At 41.9% G+C, this 25338-nt stretch overlaps 1 protein-coding gene across 4 annotated transcripts in view; it reads left to right on the forward strand.

Moving 5' to 3' along the window:
* Positions 1-20503, forward strand: part of gnb1a (guanine nucleotide binding protein (G protein), beta polypeptide 1a) — a 41479-nt gene extending 20976 nt beyond the window's left edge. Inside the window, exons 1-11 of one of the 4 annotated variants that reach the window (XM_031286167.2) lie at positions 4092-4252; positions 5522-5628; positions 7633-7671; positions 7932-8038; positions 11870-11933; positions 12351-12513; positions 13582-13648; positions 14118-14319; positions 14623-14839; positions 17569-17684; positions 18244-20503. In XM_031286167.2, the coding sequence (XP_031142027.1) occupies positions 5572-5628; positions 7633-7671; positions 7932-8038; positions 11870-11933; positions 12351-12513; positions 13582-13648; positions 14118-14319; positions 14623-14839; positions 17569-17675 (1023 nt within the window). In that variant the 5' untranslated portion in view covers positions 4092-4252; positions 5522-5571 and the 3' untranslated portion in view covers positions 17676-17684; positions 18244-20503. Of the gene's footprint in view, positions 1-4091; positions 4258-4762; positions 4996-5521; positions 5629-7632; positions 7672-7931; positions 8039-11869; positions 11934-12350; positions 12514-13581; positions 13649-14117; positions 14320-14622; positions 14840-17568; positions 17685-18243 lie in introns of those variants that run through there. The other 3 variants (XM_031286169.2, XM_031286168.2, XM_031286166.2) reach the window with 3 other exon arrangements.
* Positions 20504-25338: the final 4835 nt, after the last annotated feature.

Here is a 25338-nt window from a genome sequence, read left to right on the forward strand (position 1 = left end):
AAGTGTATTTGTAAAGTGTGTGTGTGTGTGTGTGTGCTGTCGCCACATCCGCTGAATGTTTTGACAAAGGGAAGAGAGAGACAAGCACAGCTAGGGAAACACCCTCAACAAGGAAACGCCTGCTCAGAGAGGCTCGTATTAAGGTGTAGGCAGCCTGCTGACACAGATGAGCAGTAGCCGAGGCACTGCCCCAGCCACTGAAAGAAACCAGTCCCATCCATACCCTGCTGTAACACATACTGAACACACATACAGCAAATCAACCACAACCTAAATTGAACTCTAACGTACTAGAATATAAGATCCCACAGAGAAGCTAGTTAGCAGGAACAATCAGACCGGGGAGACGGGATGCAGCCCTCATGAAGGCAAGGGGTGGGGCAGCTGGTATCCAAGCAGGAGGGCATAAATTATTAAGCCCACCATCTCCATCCCACCTTTGGAACACTACCTGGCTGTGCATCTGCCCTTACAACTGGGCAATATGTAAAGAAACATAAACACGCACTTAAGGACAACCTTATCTTAAAACCGAAGCGGCTCAGTCAAAGTGAATCTGTTCAAACTCCTTATTACAATTTGTTTGTTTTGTGAGCTCACAAACTCTTATCGGTTTTAGACTTTTAACCTAACTCAACTGTAGAGCGTTTCTATGGTTACGTTGACGCCCTCACTCTGAAACTTTTTCTGGATTAGGGTTTTCCTAATAAATATTTAAATAAAATAAGTTCAAGACAACCCAGGTTACCATTTTGCTTAATTTCTTGAATGGCTCAAATGTATGTTCTAGTCGATTTTGTGTTTTGAACAATTGTGAATTGGGTTAAACTCTGTCTTGTTTTCCTAGCTTTTAGCAAGACTTGTTTGCCGTGTCATTCATGTCTATATAATCAGCGTGTTTATGATTGAATTGTTTACAGGGAAAACACAATTGGTAACAAGAGCACAAAGTGCCAGATTGATGCATTTAACTTTAAAATGCCTCTGGACCCATCTAGAGGGTCTGAGTAGGGCTGCAACTAACGGTTATTTTCATTGTTGATTTTCATGATTAATCATTTTAGTTGTTTGGTCTACAAAATCTCAGAAAATGTTAAATGTCGATCAGTGTTTCCCAAAGCCCAAGATCACGTCCTCAAATGGCTTGTTTTGTTCACAACTCAAAAGAGAATTGTTTTCTTTTTTCCTAAAAAATGACAAACCAATTATCAAAATAGTTATAGGCAATTAATCGAGTAATCTTTGCAGCTCTAGGTCCGAGGTCCCCCCACCATAGAGCTCAACAGTGTGGTTCCAGAAGTAAAAATCCCATTGACTGACCACGAGCTGCATGGTTGTGAAATGGAAGTTTCTGCTCCTGTAGAAGCCAGAAGTCCGTATGAAATCAACCTTGTTTTAAGAAAAACATGTTTTGGCTGCGATCTTATGGAGAAAAAACTACAGTACCCACAATCCTAAGTGTAACAGCAGCGTCTCTGATTGGTCCAACTCAGTGTTACCATAGAAACGTTTACCGTAACTGCAAAACTGCGAACTGCTAGAGCGAGTTTATACCATTGAAGTCTGTGATAGTTTCTGTACACGGTCTTGTACCTTTCCCTTTTCGCCGTTTTCAAAATGTTTTTTTTTGCGCCGAATCAAATGTTTTATGCTCACGATTCATCTCGTAGCTGGTTGGCTTGGTTCCAGCCTTAAAACTTTGTATATAAGCAATTTTTGAAACGTCAATGAAACAATTGAATGGGGAAAAACACTTCCGGAACCAGAGCTGTTAAAAAAGTGGGCTGTCACTGTTGAGCTCTATAGTCTCTCAAATCCTGTGGGAAACACTGGAATGTCAACATTTTTCAGCGTCAAGATTAGCGTGTCAGCAAATGTCGCTCAAATTTTTATTATCAAGGTGATTTTACATGTTTACTGTTGGTAGATGTGCACTATGGTATTGTTCCCTGTTTGCTTAAAGTGCTGGACACATGCTTCAATGTGGTTACATCTATTTAATAATAACTTAATTGTAGAAAAATGTTGGACTTTACAGAAGATTTAGCCTGCTTGCTCTGGACTACAAAACGAGACAAAGTAATCAGGACTAGTATTTCAGTATATATGGTATGACAAAATCTCTGAGTGTGGGTCTAACCTAAACCTTGTGCTCCTTGTGACTCCAATGTACAGTTCTTTGTACTGTATATGCTTATTTGTATAGAGTATTTGGCTGAAAACCAGATGAGAAAAGCTATATTTTGGAATGGCCAAGTAAGTGTAGGTCTCCTCTGTTCAGTCTTTAATGCTGGGAAGCTTACCGAGCCTTGCTCCCCTTCACCAAGGGGTTAATTAGCAGCTCTCCTCCCAATTGTCCTCTGCTTGTTCACTCTCATTAGTTTAATCTGGCTCTGTCCTCTAGCTTGCCTCTCTTGCCTCTATCCTCTTGTGCACCAGAACATCTCACTGCCTACCCCACTCTTTATGTCATCAGGGTGGAGCCTTTCGTCTACCCCAAAAGTAGACTCTAGTTGTAAACCCCACTAGACCATCCTGTGGTTTTATATCCCTTTACACCTGCTCCCCTGTGGGTTTTTCTATCCATAATTTATTTTGTCAAGTAGTAGAAGTATTTTATTTTTTTAAATATTCAAATATTGGAGATTACAAGTGTCCTCAATTATCAGATGTCCACAGTATGTGTTGATGCTATTACAGACATAATGTCTAAGTCTTGTCCTTTTTCCACTTTTTCCAACACTACACATTTATGGTTTCAGAACTATTAACATCTTTTTGTAAATCATATTTTTAAATAGATTTAAGTTTAAGTTACTATTTAACAGTGTTAAACATTATGTATCAATCCTTTCTGTGAAATTGTGTTGTAGAGAAGTTGCAATTCTTTTTCTCTTCCTGTGCCGTGTGTAAAGAAACACCTACAGAAATGTTCTCTGATTTAGAAGCTTATTTAGCTCAGTAAAAAGTCTGTATGATGTGAAAATGAATGGTGCATGCCTGATCATTGTCGTATGGGAAGGAGAAATACCGATGAAGTGTGTTAGTGTGTGTGTGGAGTCAAATTACACTTCCTCTCTCCTTGTCTCTGTGTTGTGCTCGAGATGTCGGAGCTGATAGGAGTGGCTGGAAAATGTGAAGTCTGCTCCCCTCCTCTTTCTCCTCCTCCTCCCCCACCACCTCTCTAAAAATAACTAGCAGAAAGAGAAGGCTGCAAAGTCGAGGCTCTATCTGTTTGGCTGCCAGTGGTTTCAACTCTCTCTTTTGCCACCAAATATGTGCCAGCCTGTTAACCATTATGCCATTGTTTTCACCTACAAACACCATGCCACGGCTTCCTTTTTTAACATCCTTTAGTGCACTCTGTTATTGGTATTGCCTATGTGATATATCTACTAGTGACTAATGAGCACCTGACCAAATACCTAGTAAATATGATGTGACTAAATGTTTCCAGAAGAATTGACCAGGATTGCCTGAACACACTATTAGCCCACAAAGGACTGCAAAGGGTATACTGATTGTGTTCTCTGCCGCATTGTCATTTGAAGCTAGGACAGCCGGTGATTGCTTGCAGACTGAATGGATGCTGTTTACATGTTGTAGCAGCCACAAGACTTGTGTGACCAGTCAGCAACGTGTAGCACTGCAGACTCCACCCCCATAGTTCTCGGCCATGGGAAAACACTACATCAGGAGCAATTACGTTTATAGGAGCAGGATCTGTGACCCTTTGCAAAACTTGGAATCAGACAAGAATACAGAACATTGAAACAAACGTAATGCTTTAGAGGTTATTTTAGCTGTGACGCATGTAATAATTTGGCGCGAATGAAGAATTGTCAACAGTAGGAGTGTGTAGAGTTATTTATACATTGCAGTGTATATGAATCACCCTAACCTAGACTTCATCAACAGTGAAACATATCCTTAGCCCAATACAACTTATACAAATGTTCAGGTGTTCGTTTGGTATGTGTTCAGGTTCCAAAATCTGTTGACTGACATTACCTCTTACACCAAGGGCTATTACAGAGAAGACAATAATTAGCCCGTGATATTACCATGAGAAGTTTTTATGACCAAGATTAGGGGTTAAGGCGCCTTGCTTAGATGCAGACCCATTTAGCAGCGCCGGCCAATCAGGTGACAGGTAGCTACTGGGATGTCAGGCGCTTGAAGGATAAGGTGTTCATTCAGAAGGTCTCAACACTCCTATAGGACCTGTATCGAAACCCAGAGAAACAGGGAGGTAAGGTGTGTTTGCAGTGCAAATGGTACTGTAGTTGGCTTGTATTTGACAGATGAACAGTTATGTTACTTAGTGTTTCCTATATTATAAAGATTTACTTTTATAAAAGTGTTAGGATAGTTGGTCTTTGAAATGAGATAGGAAATATAAATAAGAGGAGAGAGCATCAATGGAAAAGAGTTCCTTAATTTACTTCACTGTATGCAGTCACTGAAATTATAAATAATTCTAGAGTTTACTGTTTCAATGGACATCTGTTGTGGTCTGCTGACTTGCTGTAGCTTAAAGACACCTAAAGCAGTAACAATTGTGCCACTTACACTATATTCCATCAGTGTCCAACATGCCTATAAGCCTGGAAGCCAGTTAATAATTGTAACAATATTATTTTTCTTTTTAGTAGAATTTGTCTTTCTATGGAAAATGAAAGTGTCAGTGCTAAGAGCGTCAACCAGAGGATTGGGGTCAGCGGGATAGCCACTGCTTTTAGGATCATCAGCAGGTTTTGTCTTAACCGGATTTGGCTGGAGAAGCTGAATCAACTGTGTCCCAGGATTACAGGAATGACATTGGAGAAGAGTCCAGAGGCCAGAGCATCGGCAGCTTTGTCAATCCCTGCCCATCACCTGAGCACCTTGGGGTTCCAGTAGTGCAACGAAACCCAAGCTGGTCTCTTGGTCGGCCTCTCTGCTTTCTTGATATCTGGACTCTTAATCCTTGCTTCTTTTGACTGACAGGCAGGGGTACGTTTTGCTCCCTTATGGCCGAGTGGATATTTAAAAAAAAAATATATATATTTTTGGCTTGGCTGTTAAAGAATGGCTATCAGCTGCTCAGTGTGGCCAAATCGTTGCCTGACGGGATTGCTATTTTTTGTGAGGGGAGAGAGAACAAATTAAACATCATCCTCAAAATTGTTATCTTTAGCCCAAAGTAGCTGCTGAGTGCTTGTTGCTAGGTAACAGTTTCAAGGAAGGAAAAGTCTTGAGCTGTCTAGAAAGTATTGGGTTGTTGTGATTCCCTGCGACTTTGTCTGGACCTTACAGATTGGATTTAAGAGACACTGTGATCTTCGGCTGCATTTTGTTGATGTAACCATGTCCATAAATTTATCACAAAAGATGAAGCACATAGGCCTAATGTTTTTGCATGTAAAAAAAAGTCAACAGTACAAGTTACTTAACTGTACATTTTGTGTATTACCAACAACATGAGATGAGTAGTATGTGGTGTATGCATGTTGAACCTTACATTTCTTGTCTCCTCCAGATCAGCAAGAGTCTAGGCGGCGGAGCGAAGCACACCATTAGCAGAGGAAAATGAGTGAACTGGATCAGCTACGCCAGGAGGCTGAGCAGCTCAAGAACCAGATCAGAGTAAGTCAATTTCTATTTTTTTTTTTTGTTCTGTTAGTTTACGAATCCAGATTGATATTTTGTCAATTAAGTTCTGTGCTTTTAGATATATTTCACACTGGTGTTGATGAAAGCAGATTTTTCACTGAGAAGACGCTTCCTATTTTTAATTTTATAAGCATCCCTTTGTTGACACTATAAAGACATAGCACAAATAAAGCCATTTCAGCCATTCAGAGTTAGACGGCTAACTGTCTTGGTTAAGTGTTTGGAGATTTCACAGGTTATATAGCCAATGACAGTATGTTAATACATGACAGTATGTTGATTAAGGGTGCGATGAGACTCGGCACACGAGACGATACACAATATTGGGTTTACGAGAACGAGACAAGATTTTAACACTATTTTAAAGGAAACTTCAATCTCTGAATGATGAAAAAGGAGCACTGTGAAAGGTTTCACCACAAACTCAAATGACTGGCTTCTCTCCTGTATAACTAACCTCTACAGACCTAATAACTGCAGCGTGAGCTTCTAACTTCTAATTAAAAATACTTTTGTTTCCTCAATTTAAAAATGTAAAATAAAAACAGTAAAAATAAATAAAAAGGTTGTTTTAGTCTTTTTAAGTGCAAACCATAATCAAAGTAGTATTCTCTCAATCAAAGTGCAAACAGAGACTGAGAAAAATTCTTATACTAAAATGATCATTTCCTGACACGCTTTCCATCATTCACTGCTCAGCCTAAGATATGGTCATGTTCTTTTTCAGGAATATGAGCACGTCCACGTTTTCTGGCAGTAGTTGAGACCTTTGGGCACTGACTATGTCTACTGCAGTTGAATAACCATCACTCTGTGGCGACCGATGCTCTTTTCTCCTCCTCTGCATTTCGTACATTGCAGCAGTAAACAAGAAAGTAGATACTCTAGTATTGATTTTATTACCATTTTAAGGCGAACAGAGAGAAGAGAACATTTCTCTTTGTTTAATATCATTAAAAGTAAAGTTCGGCTTTGCTATCGGCTCCCCGACTCATTTTTTAAAAAGAGAAAAAAAACCGCGCGTCTCGAGCAAGCACGAGAGAGAGAGCAGCGGTACCCTTTAATTTTCTAACGCAGGGTTTTATAGGCAGCATTTTTCCAACTGCAAATCCGCTACCGCTCTGCAAAAGTTAAATCAGAGTCAACTTTGGAGAACGGGCGGGGCGATTTTCTATGCTAATTTCGAAGTCAAAGCCAGACTCTGTCATGCTGGCTGCTGCTCTGCATTTGTGTACTGATATCGTGAGACAACTTTTCACCTCAACGAGAAATATCGTCACGTTTCAAAATCGCGACACACCTCTAATGTTAATACATGTTATTGTCATTGGCTCAAATGAACAAATTCACTGAAGCCATTGCCTACAATGCTGTAAACGAGCCACCAAAGACTGAAGTGGGATGACAATATTTCATCATGAGCCACTGTACTACATTTCACAGATGCTTTCTGCGACATTAAGCTGTCTGCTAAAGCCGGTACAGGGTTCCCATTAGCATCATTAAAGTGATATGCAACAATCTTATTTAATTCTATTTATATCGATCTTTATTGTTATGATGCAGAGTTTAAATGCTGCCATTTTTGTCACTTGTATTACTCTATAGTTGCATAATGACATTTATTTATTTTTGATGATTACTATTATTGCCACAATGCAGTTACCCTGAGATAACACAATTATATATTTATTATTTCATTTTGACAAAGCACATTGGTTTAGTAGTGAATGAGCTCCAGAGCCCACTGGCTTTTGAACTACAACATAATCACTTTGTGACAGAGACAAGTTATACATGAAATATGTTTTATTACCAGTACCAAAACCATACTTTTTCAGTACACTTTGTGTACACTCTCAACACAATATGGTTTATTGGTTGGTACTCAAAGTATTAAGGTTTGCGACACAGATCCTGTTAATTCACTGATGTTTGTGGGCCAAAACAGCATTTGACTGGGTTGTTGTGTTTCAGGATGCCAGGAAAGCGTGTGCGGATGCTACCCTGTCTCAGGTAAGAAATGTTTTTTACCATGATCTTCACTCACCATTATTTACTATTTAACTTTGATCTTTGGATGTGGGTGGTGTTTATACTGAGTGCACGATTTGAAGTCTGCATTCTTATGTTTTTGTCAGTCATATCTTTAATCGTGCCTTTTAAATCTCTATTAAAAGAAATGCCACCTCACTATACCGCACTACTTGAGTGCAAATAGCAGAAACATATAGCGGTCTAAAAGTGACTTTTTCTCCCATTTTAATCTCATCTAGATCACAGCTAACATCGACCCCGTTGGCCGAATTCAGATGCGCACTAGACGGACACTGAGGGGACATCTGGCTAAAATCTATGCCATGCACTGGGGCACTGACTCGAGGTAATCTCATTCAACTCCATTGCGTCCATTAACTAAATATTTCATTCCATCAGCCCAGCCCCCTCACCTAAATACAGGAAATGGATATAAAAGCAAGCTTGACTGTCTTTGTGCTAGTTACTTCTCCTGAGGGTCCTCGTCATATCAAATGACATTCCACATGGCTCACTCTTCCATCCAAAAACAGGTCTTTTTCTTTACATTTGTCCAAAGTGATCTATCAAATTAACATATACTCAGTGTTCTAACAATTCAACAGTAGGATATTAGACATTAGACAATACACACAATAGATAATGCATTTTGTTGAATGCACATTGGGCATGCATAAGTCATTTATCTTTGAGTATGTCCACAGTGCTGTGTGTTATGTGTGCTGTGTTTGTGTGCATTGGGGACGGGGTATGTGGGTAGGGAAAATACTCAAAATGGAGTCAGCCTATGTTAGGCTAGATAGCCAAGGCAGATGAAGCAACCCTGCTCTCTTCGCATAAAAAGCATTTTCCCTAGAGTTGCACACACCTCTCAACCACCAACAAGTTAATCACTGTGGTGCTGGTGTGCCTCAGTCCACAGAGAGACCGTTGCAAACTGCTGTCATCTCATCATCCTTCCAGTCATATAACTAAGAAAACGTCTACCACTGTGTTTACCCACTGTTACTGTTTTGTTTGTTTCATCTGTTAATGTTTCACCTCCCAGATGATTTGGGGTATTTATTAGACTACCTGCTGAGATTCAGCCACCCAGAAAGAAGGTTGCATGAAGATGTTTTGACCCATAGTCTAGGCTAAGTCTGCTATTTTTAGCACCATGGAGACACTGTTGGATTCAGTCGGTGGTGAGTTTACACTTTGAGAAGGAAAACCATTAGTTAGTTCCACTTCCCTTCGTTAACCAATAATATATTGAGTTAAATGTACTCTCAGTATTGGTATCAGTAATGATCCAGAAACTACTCAAATCTTGTAAAATGCCCGTAGTTGTAGTATTATAATTAAACCAAAAATAAAAAAGTGTAGCCCAAATTTTATGTTACTGCTGATTATCTTGTTGGTGTAATAACCCCTTTGCAAAGAACTGTTATGTCAACACCTTACTAATATGACATGCGACAGCTTGCATTCAGTGTTTTAGCGCCCCACTTTACTCAATAACTGTAGCCAAAACTACTCCTGTTACATTTGATTTGTGTTTCTAGGGTATAGAATTAAGATGAGTGTTTTCCTCTAGGATTTCTTCTTGAAAATTAGTGGGGAGAAACGGGAGTGTGGTCCAATATGAACAGATTATGCTGGAACAGCTGGAAAAAGTTGTAAACGGTGACGTTACCTAAGAATACAGTGTGCTGTTCCTTTTTAGCAACAGTTGCTTTATTTGCAATGGTTCTTTAAAAGCATCATGTCTTACAATTGCATTCCACGATATAGTGTCGTGTCTCCCACATAAAGAGTTCTGTTTCAATCTTTGGACCAGAATACAATCTGTTTTATTACTGTTAGTCCATTCAGCTTGACAGATATCGCACATAGCTAATGAACAATTCCAGATACATAACACATTTTGCAATGTCCATCTCCAGTCACATTTTCACTCACTATGACCACTACTCTGTCATTACAACACATTATGCAAACATTCCTTCTGGCTTTATACTTGACTCCATATTCTTAACGCATTCAACACAGTATGAAACTTGGAAGCAAAGCTAACAAACTGGTGATATCAAGTATACTCAGCCTTTACTTTTTCTTTACCAAAGTTAGGTTAGGATACCATTTAAACCATAGCTTCACAAGCCTAAACTGAAGCAACTGTATCACTCACTGTGTTGTTTACAAAGAAAACCTGACTGGGTCGATTCACATACTGAACATTGTGACAAAATAATAAATAGCAATTATTGTAAACCATGAACAATAATGTTATTCGGTCAGTGGGTTTAATTGGTAGCTAACCACAGCTAAAGAAAAATCCAGCACCTAGACGGCACCTTAGGACACGTGAAAGAGGTGATTTAATGTTACCGCTCGCTTTTAATACAATTTAACAAACAAAACGACATGCTCGTCATCTAGGACATTACTACGTGTTGTTTTTGAGCTCTATGTATCCTTACTGACAAAAGTTTGAAACGGTAAGTGAATACAGCTTGTCACGTGAACATACCGTCTCCTGCAGCAGGCAGTGAGGCAGACGGACCGCAGGGTGCCCTAGCTTCTTGTCTGATCTTTGGTCTGATAAAGCGTAAATTCCAAATCCAAAACAGTGCCCATACCGCTATTTTCCAAGCCACTGTAGCTGTCATATTACACCAGATATTCCATTGGAAATCAGCCGTCGAGACTTTCTTCCTTGTTTGTCACTCTGCCTTGTGGCGTACCGCCACAAATAAATCAATGTATGGGAAACACTGCAAACATTAGAAGAAATGGAAATTGTGGCTACATCTTACGTTTTCCTATTCTTTTGCTGCTATTCACTTTAGCTGAACAAAACTACAGCCAAACACACACTCCTCTCTTTGTGTTTGACTATGTCACGTGACAGCATCACAGTTACTCAAACAGACCTGATGAGTGATGAGCAACACAAACTGATTGCAAATTCAAAATCAGCTCTTTCCAAACCTTGGGTGTCTGTTCCCAACCATGTTGTCAGAGCTCTGTTTTGACTAGAAAGTGAGCACCTTAATTGCATTGCATCATCGTCTCTCAGCTGACACACACAACTTACTTTCTCGCTCGCATTGCACCAGAAGTTATTGTGTGGCCCTAATCTGTTAGTTAGTAGTTAGTACTTTTCTTGCTTTTGACATCAACTTTGATTATTTGACTTTAATGTGTTCATTTTAAGGCTGGGACGTTGATGCTTCATTTTCTTTTAGACTAAAATTCCCAGCACAGACCATTCTGTCCCTGGCTCATTATCTGCCAGAGTGTGCGCGTGTTAGCGCGTTCCCGCCAGCCTGGTAGTTAAGATTGCATAGTCCCTGCAGGCCTTGGTGTGTTCACTCCTTTCCCTGGTCCTATGTGTATTGGGACTGTCACTGTGGTTACTCTTGTTGGATTCACCCAGATAACAGAGCACAGCCACAGAGGTGCGTAAGAACTGTCTCTAGAATGCAAAACGGGGTTTATAACGATTCCTATTAGAATAACTGCTTACCACGCAGGCTCTGCATGTTGTGTTTTTGAGGCACATTAAATATTTAAAGTAAATAAATGGTCTTGAAAGTATCTAATATTGTATAAGAATTACACAGAAATGAATCAGTATGCCTCAGCTCTCTGGGTCAGTCCATTTTAGGATAAGCACTATCCATTCTGTGGAATACTGTGAAGTTGATAAAGCAGCAGCTTTAAAATAATGCATTTTTGTGACATATTTATCTGCTATACAGGTACAGAATTTAAAGCCTTTCATTCATTACCAAACACGATTTAACTGCTTAAACGCCATACAGCATTGCGCTTGTCTTTTCTTCAATCCATTTTTTTTATTTTACTGTTGTGGAGGTCGAAATCTGAACAACAAAATTATATTCAAAATGTTCAAACAGAAAAAAGCCATGCCCTCACATACTGTGTCAATCACTGTTATTTGCGTTAGTGAAGGTCGTACATAACAGAAACGGAGTATATATATATATCTCTATCTATCTATCCATCCATCTATCTATCTATCTATCTATCTATCTCTATCTCACAGGTATAGATGAAGGTGACATTTTTTTGTTATGTGTGATAACGTACCTATCCAAAAGGGGCAATGGACTGATCATTTTGAATTGTTCTGTAGTTTGAGCCATCTTATTTTTCTTTTAATCAGGCTTTTGGTCAGCGCCTCCCAGGATGGCAAACTCATCATTTGGGACAGCTACACCACAAACAAGGTAAAAACTCCATATTCCACACAACTGAAACAATCTCAATGCTGTGTAATTATTGTGTTTTCTTATACTTTTGGAAGGTAAAAGCCTTCATTCAGAAAAATGTGTTGAATGAAAATGGTTGACTATCACCAGATTTCCAACTGAAAAAAAAGACTTGGTTTGGTAAGTGGTTGTCAGGTGAACCATTGCCTTTACCTGTTCAACAATGCTTAAGTCAGTTAGATTGACAAAGTGCTGAGTTCATTATAAAATAATTCACAAGTCTTTGAAGGTGCCAAGTCATGCTTTTTATAGTGGGTATTGTGCCCTTGAAAGGTTAAGTTAATATTGCGGACAGACTTTGTCACATGCCCTCCCCTCTCTCTCCCATCTGTCACCACATGCTGTCTAATATTAAATCTTCCTTCTCTCTTCCAGGTCCACGCCATCCCATTGCGCTCCTCCTGGGTGATGACATGCGCCTATGCCCCCTCTGGGAACTACGTTGCCTGTGGAGGCCTGGACAACATCTGCTCCATCTACAACCTGAAGACCCGTGAGGGAAATGTGCGTGTCAGCCGTGAGCTGGCCGGACACACAGGTAGGCTGGACACATCCATTTACCCATCAATCCCAGGATTTCTTGAAGGTCAGGGCAATCTGCCAATAAATCATATATGTACTGTACTGATAATATCTACTATTCAGTATTCCCCCCAGAATTTGTCTGCAGTTGGAGGTTCTGTAGGCTATGGAACAAAAAAAGTTGTCTTTGGATCCTTCAGGAGTACTGAATAATGCCCCCAGTAGTCCCTGCTGATATAATCATACTATGCTTAGCAGTAATACAACACAGAAGAAATTAGGGATTTTAATGAATTCATGTTAAATCTACTCTTAGATCTGCACACATTAGCTTAAGAAGTAACTGGAACATGTAAAACATCAATAGACAACACCCGGCAGGATCATGTTCACCCAGCCAGTGTGCACTGCTTTATACAAAATGTCATGTTGTCATAATGTTATTGTCACAGAGCACTCAGTCACTGCATTTTTGGAGACAGTTTGCTATCCACACTCAAGTTTCAATTTGCCTCTTCCTTTGTGTAAAGAAGAGCTCATACCCAATACTGAAAGCCATTCTATTATTGATGTCTGATATTGATATTGTTTGCTCATGTACTGGTGTGAGCCTAATTATTTTCATATCCGAGAGATACCAGTCACATGTCTTTCCCCATAAATGCAGGAGCTGGTCGAGCCGTATCCCAGCGCAAACTAATGAAAGTGTTGAGCTCTTAGGCAAGGAGCATTCATCTGATCAGTGTCACATGATGCAGGAAGTGTGTCAGCATTTTAGTTCTAGTTCCCTCGCTATAGGGAGGGGTATGTACACTCTGTCGGCTAGTAACGGATGAATTATGGAAGCAAGTCATAAACCGGGAGATACCCTACAGCTTTCTTTCTGTTTCTGGGAGTGAATTAGTCAATTAATCTCCCCCACATTCCACACACAGCATTCTCTGAGGGTGTGATGGTAATTTGGAATAGAATTTCTTCCTCTGTGTAGTGACAGTAAGGAAATGAAGCCTCTACTTATTAATACGAGGTAAAAGACAGACCATCATGAATTGGTTATTCAATCAGTGTGTTTGATTCCTGTCAGGTTACCTCTCCTGCTGTCGCTTCCTGGATGACAACCAGATTGTCACCAGCTCTGGAGACACCACCTGGTGAGTTGTGATACTGCACCCAATACAACACCACAACAAACTCCAACCTCAGAAGACCGACATAGAGTTAGCTTAACACCTGTCTAACACAATTTAATCAAAGAATTGAGCATTATATATTTCAAATAAAGTTTTAGTTCCAGGGCTATCGTATTTGTTTCTGTTATATTGCTAAATGTTCCTACATATAGTCCACCCTGTTGATTTTTCTGGTTGTCGACGCTATTTATGGAAACATAGCCATGTCAGTTCCCTAGAGTAATATTAAGATTCTCAGCCAACGCTGTCTACTATAACTGGTGAGCTACCGTTAAAATCCAGGCCAACCTTAACCCCCAAGTGCCGGGTCTGCCTGAGCTAGACAGACGTCATACAGCTACCGGGATCACAGCGTGGGTCAATCAGTTTCTAGATGTTGTTTTGTATATTGCAGTTGTAATTTGACAATGCTCTTTTTGCTTTCTTGCAGTGCTCTGTGGGACATTGAGACTGGTCAGCAGACAACTACATTTGCTGGTCACACCGGTGATGTCATGAGTCTCTCTCTGGCGCCCGACACCAGGCTGTTTGTGTCTGGGGCCTGCGATGCCTCGGCTAAGCTCTGGGACATCAGAGAAGGAATGTGCCGACAGACCTTTACTGGCCACGAGTCGGACATCAACGCTATCTGCGTAAGGCCATGCGAGCACACACGCACGCACACAAATAATATTTCATGCACTCTTTTAGGGGTGACTAGAAGGACTCTGGAAAAAAAAATGAATGAAATGACTTGGTGCCACATAATTACACTCTTTATGGACCAATAGAACAGAAAAAGGTGTGGCAAGTTACTGTTCCACAACCTCAGGACAATAACACATTTAATTACAATTAATAAAATAAAGGCATGCAAATTATATGCTACAATCACTCTAAAGGGTAGATGTACAAACGTACCAACGTTGAAAAATCTCCCTTGACCTTTGTTGCAGTTCTTCCCCAATGGCAACGCATTTGCCACGGGTTCAGACGACGCTACCTGCCGGCTGTTTGACCTGCGTGCTGACCAGGAGCTGATGGTTTACTCACATGACAACATCATCTGTGGTATCACCTCCGTGGCATTCTCCAAGAGTGGCCGCCTACTGCTGGCTGGCTACGACGATTTCAACTGCAATGTCTGGGACACTTTGAAGGCCGACCGTGCAGGTAAGCTGCCATACAGGGCAGAAGAGCAGAGCTAGAAAAATATGTTGTGCCGATGTACTTCTCCATGCCAAAACTTACACACATTCAAAACATGTCTGATAGACACTGGACACGACACATATTTTAGGTGAGTTAGCATCTCCTCAGGCAATAACCTCCTCATCCTTTTACACTCTTATGAACGAGCAATGATGGTTTATTTTCTACCTCCAAGTTGTTAGTTGTAATTATTAATATTTCAAAAATATTTCCAGGCCTGCTCCATTACAGTGGTAGCACCTTTAGGGCCCTGACACACCAACCAGACGGGCCGACCGTCGGCAAAAAAGCCAGTCGGACTGATCAGTCGGGTCCCGAGGTCCAAAAAATGCCTCAGAACACACTGAGGCGATGGCGACTTGAGCGTACGCTCTGCGCGTGCGCGAAACGTAATACGTCTCCATACCAGCAGGCGGCGCTGCTCTGTATTGTTTCCATTAACAGTCTGATTATTTCCCAGAAAATGAAAACTGGCAGCTGATTGGACGAACGCGTCACGTGGTTCTTTTTTCTCCGGAAATTCATAGCCAGACTGTCATGGCGGCTTGTTCAGAATACGATCTCATATTGTACTAAAATAGTTCACCGAAACGTGTTTCTGAAAACATTTTAAGCGAGAAATAGGCCATGCAGTTGCTGAATCTGTCTTCATTTCAGATTGACAAAGGTCAGTTTAAAAGATTTTCGTCAGATTTTGAGCGGATGAGATGATCCGCTCCCCATTTCCTGGTGAGTCCCGACTGCCCTGTCCCCGACTGAACATGTTGGGTCGGCCCAAATGAATGCCGACGGCTCCTCGGACGGTCGACGGCACGGGACACACGGAACAGACTCGAGTCACGGACCTCGCCAGACGGCCCGATGCCCGATAGCCCGATAGCCATCTAAATAGCAAGCAGTAAATTTCATAGTTCGGTGTCAGCCCCAGTCAAAAATGTGGAGTAAAAAAATATTATTAATTTACTGCTATTAATTAATCCCAAGAGCCATTAATCATAGGTTGACTTAATCGTAGGGTGACTGTAGAATTTTGTTTTTATCTTTATCTGGAAGTTAAACAGCTAGTTAGTCAATTACCTGTTAGAAACTATATCATGAAGGCAACAGAACATTTCCAAACGTATGACCAGTCAGGGAAAGGATACAAGAAATCTTTCAAGGCCCTGAATCCGGCCGGCCACCAACAGGTCTGTGGACACCCTGAAGGAGCATCAGGGCTGCATGGCTGCGATCGGAGACTGTCATACAACTCATGCCAGGCTGCTTAACAAGTTGCAGCTTTATGCTTGTTAAAAAAAAATAAATAAAAAAAAAAATCACATGACATCTGGACTAGTGGCTGCCAGAAGGCAACTCTAAAACACAGGGGAAAGAAAGCAGAAGAATAATTTGTGATATGATCAGACAAAAGTTAGCTTTTTGGCCATCACACTAAATGCTAAATTTGGCGAAAAGTCAAACATCACGTGTCAGTAGAAACACACAAGACACGCAATGCTTATGAAGGTAGAGTGTAATATGAATGCAGCAAAATACAGAATAATCCTGGAGGGAAAACCGGCTGCAAGCAAAATAACTGAAACATGAAGCCAAAGCTGCAAACAAATGCCTTTTAAAACAACTTTAATGTCCTAGAGTGGCCAAGTCAGAGCTTTTGAGGGCATGTTCAGGTAAAGTCTCATGACGTCACCAATGTGGTTAAGTCAGAGACCACAATTCAGTCCAGAATATGTGTCAGAACTTGAAAATTCCTGTTTACTCACGCCCCCCATGAAACCTGAGTTTTAGCATTTTGGAAAGAAGAATGGGGTAAAAATGTAGTGACCTGTCCACTTACAATATTGCTGCTAGAGAATATTATAATATTGATTTATTGAGGAAATACTTTAAACATGTAACTGTTATTTTGCCAACGTGAAGTCAAGTGAATTTATTTACAAAGTAGGTAACCTCTTGTTGGTGATTGCTGTTTTAGCATTATTTTCTTGTAGTGCCCCTACTTGAAACGTGACATTACAGCAGACTTTGAGCTTCACATTGTGCTACGCGCGTCCCTAAAAACACCACTTTCATGGCCTTTTACCAAAAAACTGCTGTACCAGATGGGATTGTGCACATTACTAGATGAGGCCTCCACGCTGAAGAAGGGACACCAACCTATTTTTTAACTATTGAGCAGAAAGCAACTTTTTTAGTTAATGGCTCTGTACTTTTCACAGTATAGAAGGCCTTTATATACATCTGGATGAGCAGCAAACGTCACCTTCTCCAGCAGGGAAGAGTCCCTGTGGAGGCATGAATACTTTACAGCTATTGACTGCATAGTGGGTTGGGGATCAGAAGAGGCCCACATATGAGCTGGCTATTTCAAATACACACACTTATTTGATCCATTGGTTGGTGGAATATTGATTATTAGCATATTTGGTCATTAAGCCTTAAAGTAAACTACCAAAACATATAAGGTCGGCAGGTATCAGGACCCACAAGGCCTTTAAAACCTGCTTAGCCTCCTCCCTATTTCACATTTCCGCAGATGTCATTAATGTAAAAATTATGAACTTACTGTTTTGTCACTTACACTACTTGCTGGTATCCAGTAATTTGATTACCCAAGTCTAACCTAGCATGTGGTATCTATCAGACAGAGCAGGTTTGTTGCTGTGTCTCAGCCTCTGGTTTCTCTGCAGGTGTCCTGGCTGGTCACGATAACCGGGTGAGCTGCTTGGGTGTGACCGACGACGGCATGGCAGTGGCAACAGGGTCCTGGGACAGCTTCCTCAAGATCTGGAACTAGAGTCTCGAGGTAAAAGATGAACTGAGAGGAATGTTCCTCAATGTGTGACAGTGAACAGCTGTCAGAGTAACTGTTTAGAAACAGCATCTGCTACATGGAACCCCATCTAGAGGTTGCATTGACTGCCATCTGGGGGTTGGGAATGAAGGTGCAATATATGAAACCTAAAGAGAAACCAAAGGTATCACATAAGCTACACATAGTGGAATTATCTTACCCGAGGGCTCCTGTGTTAGATGTCTTCCATCCAGTTAGATCTTTTTTTACCATGCACTGCCAGTTTCTGGCGGATCTGCCTTTTCCCGTTGTCATAGCTTCAGACATTTCTTGTCACATATCAAAGTAATGTGGTTTTGGACTTGAAATTTTAAACACAAATACAAGTAAAATCATGGCGTGAGCCGTTTTTGTCTGCAGTTTGTGAATATTTGTAATTGCTAATCATACTTGGTGTAAGCAATATGCACATATGATCAAACTTGGATTTAATGATTTTACAGTCGTCTGGCCAATGTGTGATTTTGTTGAATAATGATAATCAAATAATGCGTTTTTTGTTTGTTTCCAGATGGCATCTGAGTGGAAGACCATTCCAACATCACAATGTTCAATTTTATTGCATATCCAATCTTTTCAAAAACACCACGATACTGACTCCAAACACCCAAAAAAAAAAACTATCAAGGGCAAAAATTCTCTCTCTCTCTCTCTCCCCTTCTCATTTAAAAGAGCACAATTGTCTGTCAATCATTCAGCTACAAAAAAAGAAGGAAAAAAAAAAAGGTCGAGGAATTTAGTGGTTTCAAAATGGAACGGAGGGGAAAATTGTGCATTCCTCCCATGACCATGGTCTGGTATTGTAATAAGTCAAATGCAAACACCCCACAGCTGCCGCTGCCGCCACCACCACCACCATCACCACCAAGCAAACTTGTCCTGCGTCCTCATTATACACAGGTCTGAGTGAAGGTTATTACATGACAGTGATCTAGCTTTTTGGCCCTGTTTCTTTTTGTTTCTTTTCTTTTTTGGTTTCATTCTTCTTTGTTAAAGAGAAGTAGATCAGTGAACTGTCAGTTAATGTTTAAAATGAGGATCAAAAGCTTTTGTTTTATTTCCTAGTCTTTTCACATTTTAGAGAATGTTTTTAAGTTTAAAACTAGAAGAACCTCCAGATCTCATGTCATTTTAAATCCAGCTTCATCGCACTGGAGAACAAAGCGAGAGAATTGAGCTTCAACAGGGAGTCCTCAAGCCACTTCTGGCCCTTCTGTATATTTAGTCCCATGATACTTTTACTGTTTCTTTTTTCCAGTGTAGTCCACAAATCTTTGTTTGCACAAAAAATTAAACTTTGCATATATAGAATAATGTCTAAATAAAAAAAAAGTGAACTAACCAAGCACATGCTGTTTATGATAATGAATGCTCGTTTTTAAAACGAAAAAACAACAAAAAAAACAACCATTTTAACCATTCTTACACCTTTTTGTCTGCCGACAGTGTAGAATAATTAAATGAAGATTAACCCATCAGATCATAATCCACCCTGCCCCTCTTTTTTTTTTTTTTTTTTTTTTTTTCTCCTTTAATTTAGTTTGGTTTTTCCCCGGTTTCTGTTGCCCGTGGTTGGGACCGGTGATGTGATTTGGTCGGGTAGGGAGTATCTCCACTTTAGCCCGGTTGCAATCCGGACGTTTCTCTTTTAACAGAGGTGCCCATTCCGTGCTTGGAAATGCAGTTACTACTCTGTGAATGACATGTTGTAAAAATCAATGTTTGAAAATAATGATATTGAAACTTTTTAAGTTAAAAACGAAAAAAAAAAGGATTTTGGTTGTCTGCCATGGGTGGGTTATCTCTTAGAATCGCATGCTGTAGAATTGCTTAAAAAGGTGCATATGGAATTAAGTCCTTTGATGTTTTTCTTTAAGAAAATAACCTGTTGAATATATCAATACAATGGTATTTATATTTTTCTTTTCTTTTTTTTTCTTCTTTTTTTCCTTTTTGTTTTTGGCTACTCCGTGCATACATGATTTAACTAAAATGTCAAAGCTATGCACTTGAGAAGCAAACCCTGCAACATAAACGGTTACTTGGTCCATACTTGGGAGGGATTCCACAAATTAAGAAGTAACATAAATGTTTAAATTATACACACATGCATACGTACATTCATTCACCTAAACATACACAATCTCAAATGGAACAAATAAATTGTCATTCCTTCTGTAGCAAACAAAATTCCACTTACAAAGAAAAACATTTTATAACAGGTTTTTTTCTGTCCTTTAATAAAAAATGAAAAAAAAAAATCTTGCAGCATTTGAATGGCAGAATTTTCTGTTGTTCCCTTCTCCTTGTAAACAGAGACGCTCTTTCTTTAGCAGTAGTGACATTTTTTCCATTCTGTTTTTTTCTCTGCGACATTCTGTACAAAAATGTGCTGTAATTGTGCGTTAGGCCTGGAGTTGGCAAAAAATAAAATGAAAATAAAAAATATAAAAAAATTAATCAAATTCCCTTTCCTTTTCTCTCTTTCGCCATCAAATAACTGTAGAGCTCTGCACCCCCACTGTTCCCTTTTCACCTTTTGTATTTAATTTTGAAGTCAGTCAGTGTACAACCGAAAGCTGGATGCAAGATAGAAACTATATTAAAATGTACTGTTATTTAAGATGTAATAAAAAGCAGTTTGAGATGACCTACTGTGTTGAGTGTGATTCACTTAGAGCAGTTACCACTGAAGCTAGAATGTTGCAGACTGTTGGGTTTCCTTGTAATTATGTTCAAGTCAAATAAACAATTTCTTATCCACTGTTGAATCAGCCTGGCTTCTCTGTACTGTCATTTGCACATAGTTCTTTTCTCTTTGCATGCTAATAGTCATGCAGTTTGTTCAACAGCATTTACACAGAGTATACTTTGTATGTGGAGTTATTGTGATGTGTCTGTTCGGTAAACTTGCACATGAAGAGAAGCTACATAATATGCTCCCACTTACTGAGCACAACTGCACTGGTGTCGCCTCCTACTGGACATGAGTATAAAATGCAACAAGGCTTTTAAAAGAAAAGATTGTCTAGATTATTGGAGAATACATTATATTGTTTTAGTGTAATGTAACATGATCATCATACACCACTCGCTAATCAAAATCACTTAAACTGCCAAAAAAATGAAATGAAAATACTATTCACACTGTCCAGTTCCTCTTGTGTTGGTGTGCACATTATGCTGTATGTCAAGCTTTGCTGTTGAGGTAACATGTTTAATTACTTAAACTCATTTATTTACAAAGTCTAAGTTCTATAACTGAACTGGGATCTGCACAGCCTGATAGAAAGTCTTACCATGACAGCCCAATTGGTCACTGACCATTTTATTGTGCACAAATGGCCTAAACAACATGTACCTATTTTAAACATTCACGAGTGGCTGATACAAAACTTTATTTTATAAAGTGAAATACTTTTTACTACACGTTAAATACTGATAGATTTGTAATTACCCTGTCCTCTAGCAGTTCACTCTGCATGTCTATTGTGACACAATGAATGCCAAGTAGTTTGCTTTAAGGAATCATATTAATCATGTTAATCATATTTCACATAAGGTCCCATCTGTCATGGCTTGTAAGAGGAAATAAATGAATTGTATTGCTCTGCAAATTTACAAAGCATTATTCCAGTACATTAATAGACTAAATGAACAACCAGGATGGGATAGATTTGTGTGCAATGAGCCAGACAGTGGCACTATCACACTGTGGTTTACAGGTTGGGCATGACTTCTTTACTGTATGGCCCACATAACTGCCTATTTGGGAGACAAGAACACAAAGTGTGTTAGATTACCAACCGAACAAAGTGGACAACTGCCCCAAGGCCCTAGGTCAGATTCCCAGGGTGCAATTGGGGGCCAGCACCTCATCTTTGCCTCAGGGCCCTACAAGTTTTTTCTGGCTATGCACATTGCAACATTGCATCACTGTCCAGATTGCATCACTATTTAGACAAACTGGAAAAATTTTCCCCTCTCCGGGAACCATCACCTTATCATGGTGGAGAGGTTTATGTGTCCCTATGAACCTGAGGGCTGTGTTGTCTGGAGCTTTGTGCTCCTGGTAGGGTCTCCCAAGGCAAAGTGGTCTCAGGTGAGGGGCCAGACAAAGAATGGTTCAAAAACCCTATGAGTGACCGAGGAAGAGATGGAGTGACCTTGCCCGGAGGAAGCCCGGGGCCCCCGTCTGGAGCCAGGCCCAGATGGAGGGCTCGTCAGCGAGCGTCTGGTGGCCGGGTTTGCCACGGAGCCCGGCCGGGTACAGCCCGAAAAAGCTACGTGGCATCCATCTCTCCATCCCATGGGCCCACCACCTGTGGGAGGAACCGCTGGGGTCGGGTGCGCTGCCACATGGGTGGCAGTGAAGGTCAGGGGCCTCGACGGACCAGACCCGGGCAGCAGACGCTGGCTCTGGGGACGTGGAATGTCACCTCTCTGTGGGGGAAGGAGCCGGAACTGGTGCGGGAGGTGGAGCGCTACCGGTTAGATCTGGTGGGGCTTACCTCTACGCACAGTCTCGGTTCTGGAACCATACTCCTGGATTGGGGTTGGACTCTTTTCTTCTCCGGAGTTGCCCAGGGTGTGAGGCGCCGGGCGGGTGTGGGGATACTCACAAGCCCCCGGCTGAGTGCCGCTACGTTGGAGTTTACCCCGGTGGACGAGAGGGTCGCCTCCCTACGCCTGCGGGTTGTGGGGGGGAAAACTCTGACTGTTGTTTGTGCATATGCACCAAACAAGAGTTCGGAGTATTCGGCCTTCTTGGAGACCTTGAGTGGAGTCCTGTATGGGGCTCCAGTGGGGGACTCCATAGTTCTGCTGGGGGACTTCAACGCGCACGTGGGCAATGATGGAGACACATGGAGAGGCGTGATTGGGAGGAACGGCCTCCCTGATCTAAACCAGAGTGGTTGTTTGTTGTTGGACTTCTGTGCTAGTCATGGATTGTCTATAACGAACACCATGTTCGAACATAGGGATGCTCATAAGTGTACTTGGTACCAGAGCACCCTAGGCCAAAGGTCAATGATCGATTTTATAATTGTTTCATCTGATCTGAGGCCGTATGTTTTGGACACTCGGGTGAAGAGAGGGGCAGAGCTGTCAACTGATCACCATCTGGTGGTGAGTTGGGTCAGGGGGTGGGGGAAGACTCTGGACAGACCTGGTAAGCCCAAACGGGTAGTGCGGGTAAATTGGGAACATCTGGAGGAGGCCCCTGTCCGACAGACTTTCAACTCACGCCTCCGGCGGAGCTTTTCGTGCATCCCTGTGGAGGCTGGGGGCATTGAACCCAAGTGGACAATGTTCAAAGTTTCCATTGCTGAAGCTGCGGCGAGGAGCTGTGGTCTTAGGGTCTTAGGTGCCTCAAGGGGCGGTAACCCACGAACACCGTGGTGGACACCGGTGGTCAGGGAAGCCGTCCGACTGAAGAAGGAGTCTTTCCGGGATATGTTATCCCAGAGGACTCCGGAGGCAGTGGCAAGGTACCGAAGGGCCCGAAGGGCTGCAGCCTCTGCCGTGAAAGAGGCAAAGCAGCGGGTGTGGAAGAAGTTCGGAGAAGACATGGAGAAGGACTTTCGGTCGGCACCAAGGTGCTTCTGGAAAACCGTTTGCCACCTCAGGAGGGGGAAGCGGGGAACCATCCAAGCTGTGTACAGTAAGGATGGGATGCTGTTGACCTCAACTGAGGAGGTAATAGGGCGGTGGAAGGAGCACTTTGAGGAACTCCTAAATCCGACTAATACGCCCTCTATGGTAGAGGCAGAGCTGGAGGATGATGGGGGATTGTTGTCAATTTCCCTGGTGGAAGTCACTGAGATAGTTAAACAACTCCACAGTGGCAAAGCCCCAGGGATTGATGAGATCTGTCCAGAAATGCTTAAAGCTCTGGGTGTGGAGGGGTTGTCTTGGTTGACACGCCTCTTCGACATTGCGTGGAAGTCTGGGACGGTGCCTAAGGAGTGGCAGACCGGGGTGGTGGTTCCCCTTTTCAAAAAGGGGGACCAGAGGGTGTGTGCCAATTATAGGGGTATCACACTTCTCAGCCTCCATGGTAAAGTCTTCTCCAAGGTGCTGGAAAGGAGGGTTCGGTCGATAGTCGAACCTCAGGTTGAAGAGGAACAATGCGGATTCCGTCCTGGTCGTGGAACAACGGACCAGATCTTTACTCTCGCAAGGATCCTGGAGGGAGCCTGGGAGTATGCCCAACCGGTCTACATGTGCTTTGTGGATCTGGAGAAGGCCTATGACCGGGTCCCCCGGGAGATATTGTGGGAGGTGCTGCGGGAGTATGGGGTGAGGGGGTCCCTTCTCAGGGCCATCCAATCTCTGTACAACCAAAGCGAGAGCTGTATCCGGGTTCTCGGCAGTAAGTCGGACTCGTTTCAGGTGAGAGTTGGCCTCCGCCAGGGCTACGCTTTGTCACCAATCTTGTTTGTAGTATTTATGGACAGGATATCGAGGCGTAGTCGGGGTGGAGAGGGGTTGGAGTTCGGTGGGCTGGGGATCTCATCGCTGCTTTTTGCAGATGATGTGGTCCTGATAGCATCATCGGCCTGTGACCTTCAGCACTCACTGGATCGGTTCGCAGCCGAGTGTGAAGCGGCTGGGATGAGGATCAGCACCTCTAAATCGGAGGCCATGGTTCTCAGCAGGAAACCGATGGAGTGCCTTCTCCAGGTAGGGAATGAGTCCTTACCCCAAGTGAAGGAGTTCAAGTACCTTGGAGTCTTGTTCGCGAGTGAGGGAACAATGGAACGGGAGATTGGTCGGAGAATCGGCGCAGCGGGTGCGGTATTACATTCAATTTATCGCACTGTTGTGACGAAAAGAGAGCTGAGCCAGAAGGCAAAGCTCTCGATCTACCGGTCAGTTTTCGTTCCTACCCTTACTTATGGTCATGAAGGTTGGGTCATGACCGAAAGAACAAGATCTAGGGTACAAGCGGCCGAAATGGGTTTCCTCAGGAGGGTGGCTGGTGTCTCCCTTAGAGATAGGGTGAGAAGCTCAGTCATCCGTGAGGAGCTCGGAGTAGAGCCACTGCTCCTTCGCGTCGAAAGGAGTCAGTTGAGGTGGTTCGGGCATCTGGTAAGGATGCCCCCTGGGCGCCTCCCTAGGGAGGTGTTCCAGGCACGTCCAGCTGGGAGGAGGCCTCGGGGAAGACCCAGGACTAGGTGGAGGGATTATATCTCCAACCTGGCCTGGGAACGCCTCGGGATCCCCCAGTCGTAGCTGGTTAATGTGGCTCAGGAAAGGGAAGTTTGGGGTCCCCTGCTGGAGCTGCTACCCCCGCGACCCGAGACCAGATAAGCGGACGAAGATGGATGGATGGATGGATGGAAAATTTTCCAATTGCCACTTTATGATGATTTGACATCATGGAACTTATTCAAAATTACACATAGAAGGGTATACAGAAGGGACACAATTTGCTTCTCTAAATTTTAAATATAGAATTATGAATACAAAGTTAATCAATGTGTAGGCCTGAATACATGAAGCACAAGAGAAAAAAACTTCTATATGATATATATTGTAGAATTATTATTATAATTGTTATAATACAATGACTGTAAAACTATTAATATAGTGAATTAAA

This window comes from Sander lucioperca, chromosome 12 (assembly GCF_008315115.2).
Source record: "Sander lucioperca isolate FBNREF2018 chromosome 12, SLUC_FBN_1.2, whole genome shotgun sequence".
NCBI lineage: Eukaryota > Metazoa > Chordata > Actinopteri > Perciformes > Percidae > Sander > Sander lucioperca.